Source organism: Nesoenas mayeri (genome assembly GCF_963082525.1).
Source record: "Nesoenas mayeri genome assembly, chromosome: 4".
In the NCBI taxonomy this organism is placed as follows: Eukaryota; Metazoa; Chordata; class Aves; order Columbiformes; family Columbidae; genus Nesoenas; species Nesoenas mayeri.
In genome coordinates this window covers 44,144,197-44,157,347 of record NC_137540.1, presented here as the reverse complement: position 1 = coordinate 44,157,347, position 13,151 = coordinate 44,144,197, and the positions used below count along the sequence as shown (strand labels likewise).

Sequence of the window (13,151 nt, the reverse complement as noted above, 5' to 3'; positions counted from 1 at the left end):
GAATCATTTGCAAGTTACTCTGGTTTGGTTTTAAGCTCTATAAATCTGGAAAAACCTCATGGTTGTGAAATTTGGGCCCAGTTCTCTGAGACAATAAGCTCCTAGTCCTTCACTAATACTTGAGAGTACTCACTATATCAAAGAAGACAATCTAAAAGCACTAGCATTATATTTGAAATATTAGCATGTTCAGTAGGTCTGGGCAAAACAGCTATTAAGTAATACTGGTTTTCCCTCTGCTTAATTGACAAAAACATTTATCTTTCACTTTGAAACTTTAAAAATCTTCAAATATGATAAATAATTTTCACAAACTACAGCAAATTAAATATTTTGCAGGGGGAGGGGAATATTTCAAAACAACTTGTTAAAGTATTAGACCCATCATGCAAACAGGCCTCTTTGTTGTTTATAACTTTTGCCTGCTTTTCCTAACTTCATTTTCAGTCATGATTAAAGCCTTGATGCATGAAAACAGCTAAAACATTGACTTAATTGTACATATGTATCTGCTTTTTTGAGTAGAACTGAATCAAAATATTCAAAAAAGTCTGTATTTGGTAGTGTGGGGTGATTGTCTCCAATATTTGTTTTTGTCTGGCAACTTTTATCCACATAGGGCAGCGTTGAATATTTTGGAAGATGCCTTATTAGCTTTGGAGATGGAGCAGTTGGGGAGATGTGTTTCTGTTGGGCCACCTGGAAGTGGGTTGGAGGCATCATGGGTCAATACGTGGCCAAGAGCTGATAGGACAGCTACAAACAGTGGTACCCACTCTTGGCAGTAGAAACCAACCATATCCACTGTCAGCTTTCACCTTGTTTGCCATATCAGTGTGGCTCTGCCTGTGGGTAGAAGGTATAAACTCCATACAGCCTATATGTAATAATGTGTACCTGCGGTAAAAAAATTGTATTGTAGAATGTGCAACATACAATATCTTCCATACAGAAAAAAACTTCAAAGAAGGCATCAGGGAAAAGGCAAAAGAGCAAGTTACACTCAAGGTGATAAGAGTATCTTAAAAGGACAGAAAGCAAAAGCCATGTAGGAACCCAGCAGTCAGTTTTGGCATGACATACACTTGATGCTGTCTTAGGCTGATCACTAACACACTGTTGATGGCCTGGGGAATGCTGTGGATAGTGGTTTGGTTTCAGCTGTGTGATTTACTCATTGCCTTCTATAGGAGGCTATGGGGAGCTACACCGCCCTTGGGATTTACATCATGATCTGTATAAACCCGGGGCCATTAAAAGTGGTGGAACATAATCACTGCCTCGTGGCTGTTTGGCCACTATCATGTGATAGATGCTCTTGGCCCAGGCTCTAATGGAAGAGGTTGACTCCTGTGGGGAAAAAAACAAACAAGCAAACAAAAACAAACAAACAAAAAACCCACAAAACACAACCCACAGCACAAAAACCACCACAGGGGCAATTAATCTGAAATGTTTGTATCACCTCATGCAACAGTTCTAACAGAGATCACCTGTGAGCCCAAGTCTCATTCTGCTGGTAAAGGACTTATTTTCTTGGGAAAGTAACTTTAAAGTCTTTGAATTGTGAACACTTTAACTGTTTACATCTCCACTGCCATTCTTACCAAAAGCCTGAAAGTTTTACTTGATTTTTAATGTGATTTAAATTAAACTACAGTTAAAAATTACTGAGAAAATGTGCATGATCTTAAATCAAGTTTTAGACAACATTTAATCCATATTGTATCATGTTTGTGTGGTTCTCCCTGCCTCATAGTAGAACAAATTTCAGTATAATCCAGAAATCAAAACTTCTGTTAGTGTCTTGATGGGATCACTTGCTATGGGGTGCAGGTCTTAAAGCCTACTGACAAATAGCTCTAACTGAACAATCATATTTTCTTTATAGTGCACCACCTGTAAAAATAGTTTCAACAGTTACTGTAGAATGTCATTTAAAGTATACAGTCTCAAGAAATCTGTTCCCAAATGTTTGTAGACTATAGGTGCCTTCTAGAAGTATACATAAATGCCTTTACAAATCTGGGTGAAGTCCTATTCATGAACTTGCAATTTAAATCACTCAAAAAAAAAAAAAATAGTACCTAACAAAAAAGCATTCACACAGGCCATGAGTGCCATTACTTCTACAGTCCTTCTGTACACAGGAAAGTCTGTCAAGATTTTGCCATGCAGAGAAAAAGCCTAGAAGGCTTCTATAGAGAGAAAAATAGTTCCTGCAGCTTACAAAGCTGTATAATAGTTCTATTTCCAGTCCATCAGGTTAGCTCTGAAATGACCTGTCAGGAACTTAAAACAAGTTTAACCTTTGAAGCACACTTCCCATGAAGAAACATCCCAGGGACCATGCAGTTCGTTCTAGATTCATACCTAGTTACCAAAATTGTAGTATTACCTAATTCTGGCTGCAGACTTGAAATGTATGAAATTATTGATTTATAAATAGTGGTCATTTAAGGTTGACTTTGTATCAATAATAATATTATGGATCAGCATTCCATTCCATCTTCCAGGATTCATGCAGTAGCTAATTCTGTAACTCCACAAGCAATGATTAATGTTCTGTGGTAAGAACTGTTCTTACCAGTAATATAAGGTGGTCAACTACTGGCCACAAACATTGCGGGATTTACAACAGTTTCTGTCTGTAATTGACTGTGGGGTTTTGGTGAGTAATTGGGAGGGAAGAACAGCTCTGCAGACCTTACTTGCACGGGAAGGATTTTTTTCTCAAATTTTTTTTTGTTTTATAGTAAAGGTTTGTTTCAGCTGTTCTATATCTATTTTTGAAAAGGGAATAGAGAAACATGACTTTGGATCATTATTGAAATAAAAACATTGTTGACGTGGAATATGAAATGAAATCTAGTAATGCTTTTTAAAAACTGCATAACTGTTCTCATGAAATATTGTAGTATCTATTCCAGACTGTCCAGGATGGTAATCATCATAGTCTGTTTTTATAGGATTTGTCACAGAGTAACAGGCATAATCAAACATGCTAAGGAGAAATAGCCACCTTTTTTTCAAATACAAATACAATACAAATGTATAACAGATTCTTATATTTGTTTTCACAGACTTCCTTATATTATCGCTATTCAACAGAAAAAGGCCTGGACAGGCCCTCTAGGTAAGAAATACAATATATTATTTCAGTAGACACAGATTATCCAGCTTGAAAGTTCTCTTTGTGACCTGACACCAGCAGATGTTGCTGAGAGTCAGATTTTAACATTCCTCTTGTGAGCTACTGATAAAATAGAGCGATGCATGGAGAGGATGTTAGTCTTTCGATCCTGCAGTGCAATTCTTACTTTCATTTTATGAGGACTTAATGATTTACATTCAAAATGAGTCATACTGTATTGTCGGTCTTTCTACTAACATCCCTGAGGTTCCCTCTCAGCTGCAGCGATCCATCATTTAACCTTACCGCAGGCAGCACTTCCAGCGCCGTTTCCTCAAGTGCGCAACCTCATCTGTTCTTGGTCTCTGTCATTTTTTTACCTTTGTGCTGAACTTCTAGTAACAAAAAATAGTCTTAAAAAACTTGATGCGTTTATTTCAAAGCCTTCACTATGAAAATGCCATAGCGATTTTGTATAAAAATTCAGTGTTTCTCTGTGAAATATGCTGTAAGATGTCTGAGATGAGAGCTTCTCCCCTTCACATGTTTTTGATCTATTTGTTCTGGCATTGTTTAATCTATAAACCAATAATATAATTATGAGCTTACTTTTTAAATTCCTGAATTCTGCTCTCAGAATTAGACTGCTGCTAATACTGCTTATTTCTGTAGTTCTGCAAGTACTGCAAGTGACTACAGAAAGAGGAGGAAGTCAGAACCTGCTGTAAGTCATCAGAGGGTGCACAGTGACCAGAACGCAAACAGACCTGGTCTGGGCCGTACAGATCTGCAAGGCCCATGTACCACCCTTAGAAAACCTTTAACTAGCTCGTCTCCTTCATCTCCATCACGAGCAAAAGGTAAGAGGAGAGCATATTTGTTAGCACAGAACTACTGATGATATGTTGTACAATACATTGGTAGTAAATGCAACTGTTTACTGCTGCTCAGTGCAATTGGCTGGGAGATTTACTATACAAAGCAATAGCTTTGGGCCGTTCCTGAAAGCCTAACTTGTTTAGTGTTACGTGTGTAATTTTAAGCTGAAAAGCTGGATTTGTAACAAGGATTTTCCAGTTTCAACTGCTTATTCTAACAAAAGGAAGTTGACTAAATGAAGACTATGATTTGTACCACTAGATATAATCCCATGAAGTTTTATTAACTCCACTACTTTCTTACTGAATTATTGTGATTTTAAAACTGGTTTCAGTATGTACAGAAACTAAATCAAGACGAATAGCATATAAGATTAAAGATGTGTTTCCAGAGTAGTAGACCTTTCAAATCTAAAGCTGATGTCTTAGACACTGTCAGTTATCAGGACCTAATTTCATCAAGCAAACATCCATAGTCTGATTTTTGATTTTGTAAATCCTTGAAGTATTTAGTATAGCATATACAATCTAACTAGCTTCTTTTTCCAAGTAGCTCGCTGTTCCGTTACTGTTCTCCATGTCTCTCCAGAAAATAGATAATTGAATCAGTTGTTGGTTTGAGTTTGGAGTTTTGGGTAGGTTTTTTTTTAGCAAGACAAAAGGTTTCCAGTAAAACATATGTTGGAAGTGACATACAGAGCAGTATCATATACAGTATGTCTCCTGTTATTTTTATTCATTTAATTGCTGTATTTTGTAGCCACACTTTCTAATCAGCCTATAGCTGCATTAGGAACTGTATAAACCTTCATAAAAGTCAAATCCCACTGAAAACAACATAATTTCCAGGCTGCAACAAAATGTGCCAGACAAAGAAAAGCAGTGAGGATTATTGAAGAGCGAAGTGATGGAACAGTAAATGTATTTTATACCCAGTGTTACAGCACTAATTTTAAATGTGGATAAACTCAGCCATTTGGTGTACCAGGCCAGGCAGTGAAAAGTTGGTAAACTCCGTTTACCTGCGTTTACCTTTGAGTACACCACTGATAATGAGCACTTACTATGACTTAAACACTTCCTATATTTGAAAATCCTTCCCTTAAGAACATCTACCACAGCTAATTAACTTTTGGAAGGTGACCTAACTGTGTCACTCCTTTCTCTCCCAGCATTTTGAAGCCTACTATGACATTACTTTTTCTTCAAATCAACAATTTTGTTAAAGAAGCAGCACATTATAAGCTGTTCGATCAGCATCAATGTTGAACTCAAGTGTTTCAGTTTCTGATTGAGATTCAACTTGTTCTTCTAGAGAGCAGATCGAGCTGTTAGAAATATGTGTCTTGAACCTGTTGCCCTTTTTTTGAAAGTTCAGCATGAGTATGCGACCCCAGTTCCAAATTTGTTTCCTAGGGACTTCTAAATCAAGCACATGCTTAAAAATGTCTTAAAACTTGCTTAAAACCTCAGGCTTTGTTAAGCTTATCTGAGGGCTATTGTTTCTTCTATGTGCTGTCTAGGCTCAGTAACTGATACATCTTCCTTTACACCCGTATAGCAGCTCCTCAGCCACCTTCTTTTTCTCTCCATAAGCTGTAGAAAACACCGCTCCCTTCAGTGCTATCACACAGGAAACAAGCAGGCTACCTATGAAAAACTGCGATAAATTTCCCATTTGATCTTCTAAAAAGAATTATCTTTATCTTAAGTATCTTAGAATATGCAGTTGCTGTGAACTTTGAGCATTATCCAGCTCAAAAATTCTGAACAACTTCTTTCAGAATCCACAGGTGAAAAAGTCAATATTTGACTGAGGTCTAGATTTGTTGATTGGCTTCATCTTTAAAACCTTTGCAGATTTTTCTTGTCTGTTGACCTGCTTCAAAATCAGTATTAATGCTTGTTTTCTTATGTTGCTTTGGCCTGGGTAGGGAGAGGGCATGCAGAGGGAGTAACAGCTCCATAATTCATATGGAATTATTGCTGATGTTCAAATTACTATGAGTACTTTTTTAGAGCTGGAAAATAACATAATTATTAGCTCTGCTGCCCCAGGCTGTAGCAACCTGTGTACTGACCTAAACTATAATAATTGGTGCATTAATTGCTGTCTCTTTTCTACTCTTTCTGATACTGATATTAATTCCAACTTTCTGAATCTTTTAATTTCTGGCAATGTCTCTTTTTTACCATGCTGCTCTATGGATTATAAAGGTGGGGATATTAGCAAAGTATATCCATCCCTTTTAAGTTATTCAGTGCACAACCACAACACCTCAAATGAATTAGAATACTGTAGCACTTACAGACAGCATTTAGCTGTTCCAAATGATTCAAGAAGAGCAATCAGCTACAAGAATGGCTGGCAAATGAGTCGTCAAAATGCAGAAGTCTGGAGCAGCACGGAAGAAACTGCTTCTCCAAAGATAAAATCCCGTAGCTGTGATGATCTTTTAACAGATGATCGGGATAGCTTTCCCGATGCACAGGCCAAGTCTGAAAGCATGGGCTCTCTCTTGTGTGAGGAGGACTCCAAAGAAGTTTGTTCAATGAACTGGGCCTCTCCCTACGTTCCCGAGGGCCGTGGTAGTGGTAGGTCAAGAGTCCGTCACAGGTCTGCACATGATGCCCCAGGTTTCCTAAAAATGTACAAAAAGATGCACCGCATCAATCGCAAGGACTTGATGAATTCTGAGGTGATTTGTTCTGTGAAGTCCAGAATACTGCAGTATGAAAAAGAACAACACAAAGGTATTCTTCAAGGCTGGAGAGAGTCTTCTACTGAAGAGGTGCCCAGAGACATGGTGCCAACCAGAATATCTGAATTTGAAAAATTAATTCAGAAGTCAAAATCCATGCCGAACCTAGGTGATGAAATGTTGTCAGCTGTTACGCTAGAGCCTCCTAAAAATGGCTTATGTCCAAAGAGGCGATTTTCTATAGAATCCTTGCTGGAAGAAGAAAATCAAGTCAGACATCCCTCTCAGGTACAACGAAGCTACAAGTCTAAAACCCTGGTGCCAATTCATATTGAAGTGACCAGCGATGAGCCACAACGATCGCATATGGATTTCTCAGACAGTGATCAAGATGGAGTGGTTTCTGATGTCAGTGACTTCATCCAGATAGAAGGTTCATCCTTTTGTAGTGAAAGTGACTTTGACCACTTTTCCTTCACATCCTCTGAAAGCTTTTATGGATCAGGCCATCACCATCACCACCACCACCACCACCACAGGCATCTCATCAGCTCCTGCAAAGGGCGATGCCCAGCATCCTATACCCGCTTCACCACCATGCTAAAGCATGAAAGGGCTAAACAAGAAAGCACTGAAGATCCAAGGAGACAGGAAGCAGAGTCTGGCCTCTCTAAGATAGCGTTCCTAGTCAGTCCAGTGCCTTTCCGGAGGAAAAAAAGTGCAGCTCCTAAAAAACAAACTGAAAAGAAAAAATGCAAGTCGTCTGTATTTGAAGCACTAGATTCTGCACTTAAAGACATCTGTGACCAAATTAAAGCTGAGAAAAGAAGGGGAAGCTTGCCCGATAACAGTATATTACACAGACTTATTACTGAGCTGCTTCCAGACATTCCAGAAAGGAATTCATCTCTTAAAGCTCTGAAAAAGAGTCCCATGCACCAGCCTTTTAACCCACTGCCTCAAGATGGTGCTATCCATTGCCCACTGTACCAGAATGATTGTGGAAGATTACCTCTTAGTGCCTCTTTTCCAGACCTGGACGCAACTAACAACAACGATAGTGCACTGTGTTTCCAAGGTGGATTAACTTTCTTCCTCTATCCTTGTGGTTTACTTCTCCAACCTTACTCCCTGTATTTCCCACCCTTTCTCATTCCATTTTCATTTGTGTCGTCTGTAAGAAGCTTTCATCCCACAAAATTCCTAATGAAGGATGTCATTTTTTACATAGGTGATGAGGATAGATGAATTTGCTGTCTATTCACAAAATACAGTAATGTTGACAACTGGAATAAGAGTGTATTTCATATAATAGATTGTTAGTAATATAAATTACAATGGTGTTATTAAATGAAGCAATGGGGTTTTTTTCCTTGAGAAAAAGACCTTACAGAAAGTGACTGCATGCATCATAACATGCATCATAATTCATGCACTATGACAGAAAGCATCTCTCAAACAGAAAACTTTATTAATAAAAAATCCGCATCTAAAACATGCTGTACTGTATAGTTTTGTTACATGTGAGTGATAAAAATGCTGGTAATTCTGCCAGTATCATAGGAAGTTGATTCTGTTTTCTTACGAAAATGCACTAATTCGCTGCTTTAGTTTTTTGTGAATAGACCCTAAATCATTTTAGGAAGTTTCCATCTCCACTGTTCAAACAATACAATTTCCAATTTCTGTGGCAGCAAAACTAGTTCTTCTCATAGAATTTTCATATATCTATGAAGTTTTGAGAAATTTCATATCCTCTTTGAAGGGAAATTCTCAATAATCAAAACTTGAATGAAATTGTCAGGGTGAGTATAACTTTTTAAAAAGTCTGTCTTGTCAGTGATCTGGTTTTCAAGTTACTACTTTGAGTTGTTCATTGCTCTGCTTCTCTTTTTCTCAAAACAATTCCTTGAGCTTCAAATGTTTTTAAAGTTTAACCTTGCAATATTAAACGAAGCAAACTAAATTCATAGCAGGAGTGCACAAAGGTGTATTCTCAGATGATTTAGATCAATGTCTTTGGCAAGTCTGTAATTTATTTCTCTTTTTAAATGGTAACATTTCTGTGTTAGAGAATTGTGCTTCTAAGACATACAGTCATCTGTGACAGAGCATCTTTGAGAAGTTAATGGCATTACAAAGCTATTCTTGAAATCACAAATGGATGTAAGAGACAATGTCCTTAATATATCAGTTATGCAATATTTGATCAAACCTATCTTATCTTTAATCTCACTTTTTTTTCTGTAACTTTTCCAAGTACCACGCTAGTAAATATGTATTTCAAGAGAAATCAGAATTGAAGCTGTTACCGTCTCTTCTTAATTAGTTAAAATAGACATACTGAGAAAAGGTAATTTGGTAAAACACAGCTATAAACAGCATTCCAGGATTGAATTAGTCATACTTGAGGCCTGATCATGACTAACCCTGGCAGGCAGTACTACATGATGAGACTGAAGTTGTTGGGGATTGTGCTGTTCACGAATCACAGTTGCTAAATGAGAATTTTCCAGTCCCTGAAAATAAGGAAATCCAAAGTGAAGAGTCAATGTGGATCCCTAATAGCTTCTGCAGCTCCGAATGGGCCTGGCAGGAGGAAAGTGGTACACTCTGTCAACACTGATGTCCCTAAAGTAGCGTGGAGAATGAGTACAGCAGAATATTCCACTGATTTCCAGCAGCACCAGTCATGTCTGAGCTCTACTTCTAATGAAGTTTCATGTTTTGTTGGATCTGTGTGTGTCTCTTACAGCCACCATCCGCAGAGAGACCCCCCCAAAATCATAGCAAAAGAACACTGAAAACTATTAATATTGCCTGCATAAGGAGCTGTATGGAAATAAAGGAAATTGTTCTTCCTAAAGCTTCTGCATTTTCCCTCTTTCCCTCCCACATCCTCCTATTTCTGACTGAGTTTAAAGAAAAAGAATAATAGACGTGTTTGGAGGCATTATATATTTATGTCTATGCAGTGAGTATAGATCCTCATTCACAGACATATGCCATATCAAGAAAGCTGTCCAGAACTGGGACTGTGATATATTTGTTGGTGATGACATGCTTGCAACTAAAGACATAAATAATATGATTATCTCATTTTTTGCCTCCCCTATATTTATCAATAACCTCAAGTTTTTGTGACTTAGCCAACAGCCTACTGGAGACCATCTACATTTTTCTTCTGCAAGACCCCAACATAAGGGATGAGATGCTTTCGGTTTTTTTTTTTTCCACTTGTACTTCTTTCGAAATGTATGGGGTTTGTAGGAACAGATTGTGTGACTGATGTCAAAGGAAGACAAACTTCAGTCACATGTCTCCACTAGCAGTTGTCACTACAGCAGCAGGAGACTAAAATAGTAAATCTCAGAAGTCAAGAGGCAGTTCATTTCACTCTCTGATTTGAAATAATTCTGTTATATTTTCACTTCGCATTGGCAACCTGCAGAGCTATCAAGAGTGTAAGATTTTGATTTTATTTCTATTAAAACATGAAAAGATGTATTCACCATCCTATACTGTACAATCCCAAAATAAACATTAAATAAACTGTGCTTTGGAAAAAATCTGCCACATAGATTGGTGAGTAATGATTTGTACTCCATCTCTTAGAAGATAGTTGTTATAATGAAATAACATCCTTTTAAATACCCGTGTGCTACCTAACACTTGCCCTTGGCAAAGTAGAAACACAGATTACTTAGAAGAAACCAATTTTTCTTCTCTATTTTCTCATTGAAGCATGCTTTCATCATGTTTTGTGCATGAAATTATGTGTTTATATTGTTGGCATTCCAAAACAGTTTCTTGCAACCTGATGAAGTCCTGCTGTGGCTCTCATGTGTTCCATTTGGTCCAGCAGGGCTGCATCCCTGTGTACAGCGAGGCAGCATTTTCCTCTCTCAGTCCTCTGTCATACATTCTCTGCTGTGGATCAGAGGGCAGCCTTTGCCTTTGCTTGAGAGTCAGTACCTTTTTTTTTTTTCCCGAGGTGCACTTTACACATCATACCATGTGCTTTTCTTTCTATTAAAAGTAAAATAATAGATTTCAAAAGTTCTTCACCCCCCTAAATGAAACCAAGCAGCATCTCAGGTTTGAATGGTTTTGTTTAATTTACCATAGTTTCACATGATTTCTGTTTTCAGTAGACCAGGAGTCTCCTGGAAGCTATTCTTCTGCTTTCACTGATGTGGGACGAAGTACTCCAAGGGAGAGAAGAGGAACTACAGATAAAGAGGTAGTGAAACAACAATAAATAATGCAGCAATATCCATGTGGAAATTGTTAATATATCTGAGACAAGATATGTGTTGAGTTTAAGACACTGTCATGATAGCCCAAAAGAACAGTTACTTACCAAATCATCAGATGGCATAGCATCCCTCTTTTTTCATTAAAGAGATTGGTACTTCAATGAAGTAAAATAATATCAAGCTTTGTAAGATAAGTTGCTGCTCGTAGCTACGATTAAATAGATATGAGCATAAATTTACCAGCCATTAATAGGCTCTGTCAAAGTTGACCAGAGTGGGTATTTGGGACAGGGAAGAATAGCAGATGTGACTGGGGAAAGGCTCTGCTGAGAACCAGAGGGTTACACAGAGAAGCCTCCTCAGTAGTTTCAAAACAGATGCAAAGAATAACTGTATTTTACTATTATTTTTGTTTAGAAAAAGCAAAAATGCTGCTGTTATTGTATTAGACAAAACCACTTATCCCACGAGCAATGCCTAATTTTTGTAATAGCTGGTGATTGTAATTGTATAATGATTTGCTTATATTAATGTTTTGGAAGAGGAAATGGAAGCAGGCATACAGCATTTAAAGTAACACAAAATATCAATAAAAAGAATACACCAAAAAAATGACTATATAATTCAGTGTCTTAAGAATATTTCTATATCTAGAACTATAAATGCTTTCCAAACAGGCTTCATTGATTTTATTCAATCATAAAGTCAATACATTCATATTAGCCAACATCCACAAAACACAGATTGTTAACATTTTCCATTGATTTTTGTTAAAATATTGCACAAAATAAAGGCAGCATAAGAGAGTACTGTATTTTAACTGCTAATATTTAAGTTTTTGCCATTGGCATCATTTAACCTTGTTAAATGATGGTACAGGTTAGAACTGGTTACAGGATCTGAATTCAGATCCACTTATACCCCACTGACATGGTTATATTGCTGCAATTCAATTAAGAGTCTGATTTTCAAAAAAAAAACATTACAAAGTTAAGGTTAAAAAAGTTCCAGGAGCCAGAGCGTATGTTGCTTTTAAAGAATTCTGTGACATTGAAAGTCATCATTCAAATTGAAAACATGTAAAACACTACAAGCCATTCAAGCAAAGACAAAGTTCTAGGGATGCTAGATGTGCCAGCTTTTAGATGATAAGAAGGGAGAGAACCCAGTCGAGAACATCTGGCCAGTTAGATGGGGAAAACGCAAAACTTACAAGTGTCACTTTTTATTCTTCTATAAAAAGATGTGCACACTTACATCATTACAAATAGTATCTCTCAGAAACAGGGCAATCAGCTTGTTCTAGTCACCAATATTTCCCAGAGAGAAATTTTTAAAAATTTAGCAATCTCATCTCTGCAAGTACTTGCAGAGAAAGACTAAATCACTTTTCCAAATATCCTCACATAATACTGCTAATCGCTTCTTGCACCTTCCTCTGAAGTCTCTAGTGCTGGTTGTCCATCAGAGGCAGCCACTACGCGAGTGAGGCTCTTGGGTCAGATCACAGTTCATGTTTTCAGCACAGCTTTGAAAACAGTGAAAGTATAGGTGTCAACCACACAGGTAAGGAGACATAGAGATGGTTTACAGTTTTATTTTTGAAACAATATTGAGCTTACAGATACGTGGTGATAGAACTGGATAGATAAATAAATCAGAGGAATCATGTGATGTGATTGCCTGTGATAACGAGAGCTGCACAGATGACTCAGGAGATCACTTCCAGTCCTGTGTTTCTCATGCTTTCTTAGAAGTATGGATGTGGTTAGAGCAATTGAAAATATTCCCTATCTTTTCCAGCTGTCAGAGTAACTTTTCCTTTTTATACATATATATATAAAAACATGATGGAGTATTTACAGTTGAAATTAGCCTAAAGATAACAAGTTTAACAGCAGAGGCATCTAAAGCATTGGAGAACATGAACCATGCAAATTTCTATTGTACCTAGAGATCTAGTTGCCTACAAGTCACGTTGGCATTTAGTTAACCTTTTTTTACTTTTGTACCTCTCTTAAACATAAAGTTGCAAAGCAAACTATATTAAAATTTAGCTGCTATTTCTATTTTTAAAAGCTTAAGTCCCAAACACCTAACTGCCTTAAAAAAAAGGAAGCTGTGTATTTAATTGCCTGTTCCTGCAGGAACCAGTGTAAGGCACGTGTCCTTTTGTTTT

At 37.3% G+C, this 13,151-nt stretch overlaps 1 protein-coding gene across 1 annotated transcript in view; it reads left to right on the top strand.

Moving 5' to 3' along the window:
* Window positions 1-13,151, top strand: part of SORBS2 (sorbin and SH3 domain containing 2) — a gene marked incomplete at both ends in the record, with an annotated part of 69,979 nt that overhangs the window by 38,551 nt on the left and 18,277 nt on the right. Inside the window, 4 exons of the mRNA XM_080343848.1 lie at window positions 3,084-3,136; window positions 3,806-3,993; window positions 6,229-7,791; window positions 10,868-10,956. Coding sequence (XP_080199974.1) covers window positions 3,084-3,136; window positions 3,806-3,993; window positions 6,229-7,791; window positions 10,868-10,956 — 1,893 coding nt within the window. The remainder of the gene's footprint in view (window positions 1-3,083; window positions 3,137-3,805; window positions 3,994-6,228; window positions 7,792-10,867; window positions 10,957-13,151) is intronic.